Source organism: Gekko japonicus, unplaced genomic scaffold, assembly GCF_001447785.1.
Source record: "Gekko japonicus isolate JY-2015 unplaced genomic scaffold, Gekko_japonicus_V1.1 scaffold1148, whole genome shotgun sequence".
Taxonomy (NCBI): domain Eukaryota; kingdom Metazoa; phylum Chordata; class Lepidosauria; order Squamata; family Gekkonidae; genus Gekko; species Gekko japonicus.
The window spans coordinates 73,432-79,431 of NW_015177047.1; the positions used below are offsets into that span (position 1 = coordinate 73,432).

The window sequence follows — 6,000 nt, forward strand, 5'->3', positions numbered from 1 at the left end:
GCCCTCACCTTGGTGCTAATTTTCAGATGAAAGTGTGAACTGAGCATTCCGTGGAGCAGATTTCAAAGAGAGGACTAAGACCTCAGATGTAACATCCTGAAATTACCATGCACGCATTACAAAGATGTGGATTTGGGAGCGCCTGTTCCAGGTACCAGGAGCCCCAGGCAGAAAGCTCCCAGGACCCCCCTTCCCTTCTAACCACCACCAGCCCACCCACACATGCTCACCTTCCCCCCATCCAGATGACTCCCACCTGCCTATGTTCCTTACCCTGTCCATCTGTGAACTCTCCCACTGCCCATGCTCACCACTGCCTACAGCCCTATGCCCAGAGGCACGGAGCAGTGTGTGCAGCTGGCAGCATGGTGGAGCACTAGCAAATAAGTGAGTGGTGGGGTTGACAGCACTGGGCCCTGCCAGAAGCCATGGGCCCTGGCAGCTGCCCCTCCTCAGGATATGCTGACGAGGGCCCCAGGAACTGCGCACCGTTTTCCAAATGTGATGCTTTCGGAAGCCAGAGCTGTTAACATTCGTTTCAAGATTGTTTTGGAAGCTTGCCAATCCAACTGCTATTTCCAACTGCTCCGGTGTGTCAAATATTAAGATGGTACAACATTGAATCAGGGCGAATCCACATCTTTTTCCCTCTCCAGGAAACTTTTCTGATGCACTGATGTGAAGAAACCATTCAACTCATTCTCAGGAGGGAAACACCCCTGGCAGAGAACCTGTGCATATGTTTTTCAAAAGACACCTTTATTGAGCTTTGCCCGAGGTAAGGAGAGACCTTCTGATCCTTAGTTCGAGTAAAAAAAAATTCACTCACCAAAGGCGGGTCTTCACTCCCAAAAATAGCTATATGGGCTATGGCTTTCTGTTGCCCCCTCTCCTGGACTTCCAGAGCCACGGGGATTTCCACAGTGGCATGAGGTGGAATGATGCCACAAGGTGCTGGACTGGAATGCAGGACTGGAGGGGTCTTCTCATATTCCTAGACAGAGAGAAAAGCATCACAGTCAGCCTTCACAACTGCCCATCTGGTGCTTTTCACTGGGAAAGCCATTAACACTTGGGAAGGTTTTCACTTGCAGAGCTCCAATGAAGAACACTACCCGGCTTTGTGGGCTTCTGAGAATCACTTCTGAAGAAGATTCGCTTGTGGCACCACAAGACCACTCTGTTTATTTAACTCTTTTTCAGAATCCTTTGTAAGATTTCATAGGCTTAAGAACTCAAAATACATTCAACAGCAGGAAATACAAGCATGTGGGATCAGGAAAATGTTATTACAGGTCTTGCCATTTTCCCTCTCTTGTCCCCACCCTACCCATTGCTTGCGTGGATACTGTAACTCTGCATGCAAGAGGATCCGGGAGGGAAAGAAAAAAGAAAGAGTTAAGGGAATTCTCTTGCTCGGTTACACTTGGCAGTTGGCCCCACCCTCTCATCAGTCACATGCTGAGCCTTTTTGGCCTTTGTTTGCCTTCTGTTTTTTCATCTTATATCGGACCTTCTCTCTTCCCTGGGCTTGGAGTGGCAGCAAGTTAACCTTTTTGGAAGTTAATCAGTTCACAATAAATTAAATGCACCTGCATGAATATTGATTTGCTTCTATTTTTGTAAGTAAAATTTCCTTCTATTGTTACCACAAGAGTCAGGTCATATTTGTAATTCGTTTGAACACCATTTACCCCTAGAGGATATGGAGGGTCAGGGATACTGTGTAAAGCTTCTGTACTTCCAATGCAAATGATTTCTTTACATTTAATCCAATATAGCTGACCTTAATGGGGTGTTCACTGCTTTCAACGCATTTACTGTACTAGAACATGACAATGTGCTAGGGGACCCAGCCTGGCAACCTAAGATCAGTCTGGATCTGAAACGCCCCTTCTGCAGCCAGCAAGCACAACCGTATGGCGGCAGCACAGTTAACAACAGCACAAACCTGGAGGAGGAGGCCATAGCATCCTGGCAGGTCACTATCATTAATGAGATGCACCATTTGCTGGTAGGGGAACTTCAGGAAGCAACGTCCAAAATTCACGGTGGGATTAGCCACGTGCAGGGCAGGTGTGACGCATCTAGTCAATTAAATGAAGCACATAAATAGAGAAAGTGACCTTTGAGGGCAGAGAACCACACAGTTAGCACTGTCAGGTGAAGCCTTATCGCCCACGTGAGCAACTCACAGACTTTAAACACCCCCTGAAAGTGAACATAAAATGAAGCTGTTACAGCTCTCAATTTGCGGATTTTCCATCACTATCAATAAGTGCCCAAGAACGGGGAGATTTCTCACCCTGAAACCGTTAGCAACTTACAGTTTTCTTGCGAGCCCGGGATGTCTTGTGGCAGCTTAAAGACTAACACATTTATTGTAGCAGAATCTTTCATCAGATGCATGAAGTGCTACATGGAGCAGACAGAGGTGTGTGCATCAAAAGCACGAGAGCAAAACCCCAGCACTCCAAGTGTGCATCCACACAGCAAGGATTGTCAGTTTTGCCTTCATTGCTGCTGCAAATGCAGAGACACAAACACTGGTTTGTTACATTACTCTGCAGGACACAGATGATCTTGAGTGTCCAAACCCACTTCAACTGCTTTGTTTGTTGTTTTAACTGGATCAGGCTTTCATCTGTAAGTTAACACACCGAAGTCTGGGCATGCTCTGTGAAAGGAATGTAACACTTCACACTTCTCACTAATTAGGCTCTGGCCCAGAGTGCTCTCTGCTCTTCTTTGAAGGAAAGCTAAAATTGGCTCTTTGCTTTGGGGAAGAAGGAAAAGGGCATGCGGAAGTACACTAGTGGGCAGCATGGAGACCTTGTACACCATGCTGGGGATTACTGCTTTATCTAAGGGATGCTTGAACACCCACTGGTTCAGCTCACGCCCTGTTCGCCAGTTACGAACACGGAGCCAAATTTTTGATGAACTGATAATCTGTTTGTTGACCTGTTCACAGCTATTTGGCAGTTTGCTTCACCATGTTCTTTCCCAACAGCATGATCAGATTTTTGCATTCTCACACAACCCAACTGAGCTCTATTCCACTCCTCTTCTTGCTGAGACACTAAGAAGGCAATTCTTTAAACAGTTAAATCAGTCACAAATTATATAAACCAGTCATCAATAAATGCTGAATTTAAAAACATCCTACTGTTCAGTGTTTAAGTAGATGCATGGCTGCTGATCTGTTTGCATAGGCAGCATTTTTGCACATGTGCAGTTTTGATTTAAAAACCTGGTACAATCCTGTACAATAGGCTTTTGAGTCACTCAGTGCCAAACTGAGCAGATCCAATTTTCAGCTCATGTCTAATTGATTGTCAAACTTACCATGTTTGACTGTGGCAAACACACATGCTGCAAAATACACAATGTTTTAGAAACAACCTTTAGTGCCCTTCCCCCAAATCCAACATGTGTGATTATTGGAACAAATCTCCCACTTCTTCCCTGCCTCCATCTCCCTCTCCTCCCTTTTTGCCTCCTACGCCAGTGTTTAGACTGTAAGCTCCTTGGGGCAGAGATTCATCTTCTTGTACTTCTCAACACCCCTTCCCCCAGCCCCATAGCAGCACCATGGCTCCAATCCTAATCACCAGCTCACAGCTGCTTTAATGTAAAAAGAGAAAAATTAATCCCATAGGAGATTGTAAATATGAATCCCTCACAACACACCCTGCAAAACTGCCTCTGTAATCCCGCTCAGCTGTACAATAACACAGCTAAAGAGTCCACACAGAATCTTGAAAACAAATTAATCTTCTGCTTCCGTGGCACACGCACTGTTTGCTGCCTCTGAATGATGGCAGGCTGAGAGACTCTTTGCACCAAAAGGGTCCCTGACAGACAGCTCCCCATGGCCCACAAGCCCAGAGTCACATCTGTTTCTCTTGAGCCCTTCAGAACACAGCTGCTCGTATGTCTCCACAAACCATCAACCAGATGTATCCAGCTGATGAGTCTGCCTCACACTGCAGCCACAGACATCATTCATTCACTCTGCAGCACAGCAAGGCTTCACCTTTTTCAGTCTCAAGACGTCTTATCCCATATCCAATTCAAGTGGGGGTCGCCATCATAGTCCATTACAGTAAAAAACAAAAAGGCATATAAACACTAACAGAATTGTTGAAGCATCAGCATTTGTGGTCTAAAGCCCACTCTGTCAGCCAGTTTGGTGTAGTGGTTAAGTGCGCGGACTCTAATCTGGGAGAACCGGGTTTGATTCCCCACGCCTCCACTTGTACCTGCTGATGTGACCTTGGGTCAGTCTCAAGCTCTGGCACAGCTGTCCTTGAAAAAGAACAGTTTGTGTCAGAGTTCTCTCAGCCCCACCCACCTCACAGGGGAGGGGAAGGGAAAGGAGTTTGTAAGCCGCTCTGAGACTCCAAGTGAAGGGCGGGGTATAAATCCAATCTCGTCTCTCTTCTTCTTCTAACATGAAGTGAACCTTTGGCCAGAGGGAGACAGATATACTCAGCAGGCTTACAACTGATCAGTAGGTTTGATTGCATCGACTAGAAATTAAACAGAGCTGATACCCTCCTAAGCCACTCCAGGTGTTAAAATGCTTGACATACATAGGTGACCTTGCTTATCCCCAATTACAGCTGTCATTAATGTTCTTTTCTTAAACACTTCTGAGTTTTGCATAAAAATGCCACAGACTGATGGGCCCACAATTTTTTCTTTCCATTTTCTATTGTTCTTTCCCCATTCTTGACGTGGGGTCGAGCCCCACAAAAGCTGAACTGTTAAGAGCCAGTTTGGTGTAGTGGTTAAGTGCGTGGACTCTAATCTGGGAGAACCGGGCTTGATTCCCCACTCCTCCACTTGCACCTGGCTGGATGACCTTGGGCAAGCTGTAGTTCTGATAAGAGCTGTCCTTGAAAAAGAGCTGTTTCTGTCAGAGCTCTCTCAGCCCCACCTACCTCACAGGGTGTCTGTTGTGGGGAGGGGAAGGGAAAGGAGTTTGTAAGCTGCTCTGAGACTCCCTTGGATAGTGAAAGGCGGGGTATAAATACAATTTCTTCTCTTCTTAATCTTTAAGATGCTAAAAGACTCATTTTTGTTTTATCCCATTTCAAGTATCCTTTGACTTTGAATGGGTTATCATAAACCTTCCTTACACTGACACCAGGGCCCTAAACATTTTTTTGTCAGTGGACTGTCATTCTGCTGCTCTTTGGGCACATGCTTGTCCCATCCTGAGCACTGAGGTGAGACAGGCCCATTGACAGGCGACCTTTGCCTCTGAAGCTATTAGCAGACTTCCTTGGCAGCAAACTGAGCCAGATGCTCACCTGGGATGATGCAAAGAACTCAGCAAGGTGACTGTCTAGGCAAATGTTCAAATGCTTTGTGAAAGATGTGCGAACAGAGCCAGAGAGAGAGAAGCATCAGCCCTCATGTGCAAGCAAGCAGGCTTGCAAGGGGGAAGGTGCCATTGCCTGAGGTGAACATGGCTTCCCCACCAGGCCAAGCCAAGATAGTCAATGTTCCTTCACCCTCCCATCCTTCCCTCTTTTTTCTGGTCGTGGCTTGAAAGAGGGACTAGATGTCAGCAAGCTGCCATAGGGTGGTGTTTCTTTTCTAAACGGTACATTGTAATCTGTCCATCCCCCCCCCCCCTGGATCCTCCTGTGTAGGTGTTTACTTTCTTTTGCTTGCTACATCTGCGGACCTGCTCAAGGTCAACCAGCTGGAGGTGGGATGGAGTTATGGCGTTGCTTTGCTTATTATGTATCTCATGCCTGAGAACTGAACTTGTGTTTATGTTGTAGAACCCTTGTGTTCCCAAGGAATTGGGTGCTAGTTTTATCTGCATTCCCGCCAGCGGGAATTGGACTCATTGGTCCTAACCTGGTTCAAGTTCCTTTATTATGTTTCCCTTTGGGGTCTGTAGTCATTCCTAACAATTCTTGTGTTCCTGATCTAACCATCGCTTTATAATAAATTTAACTTTGGCCTTCAAACGTGGAT

At 46.2% G+C, this 6,000-nt stretch overlaps 1 protein-coding gene across 1 annotated transcript in view; it reads right to left on the reverse strand.

The window, feature by feature from the left end:
- The window catches only part of LOC107124600 (hydrocephalus-inducing protein homolog), a 105,213-nt gene that overhangs the window by 21,443 nt on the left and 77,770 nt on the right, over positions 1–6,000 (reverse strand). Inside the window, exons 15-16 of the mRNA XM_015428090.1 lie at positions 1,943–2,087; positions 830–985 (exon numbers count right to left, since the gene is read on the reverse strand). Coding sequence (XP_015283576.1) covers positions 830–985; positions 1,943–2,087 — 301 coding nt within the window. The remainder of the gene's footprint in view (positions 1–829; positions 986–1,942; positions 2,088–6,000) is intronic.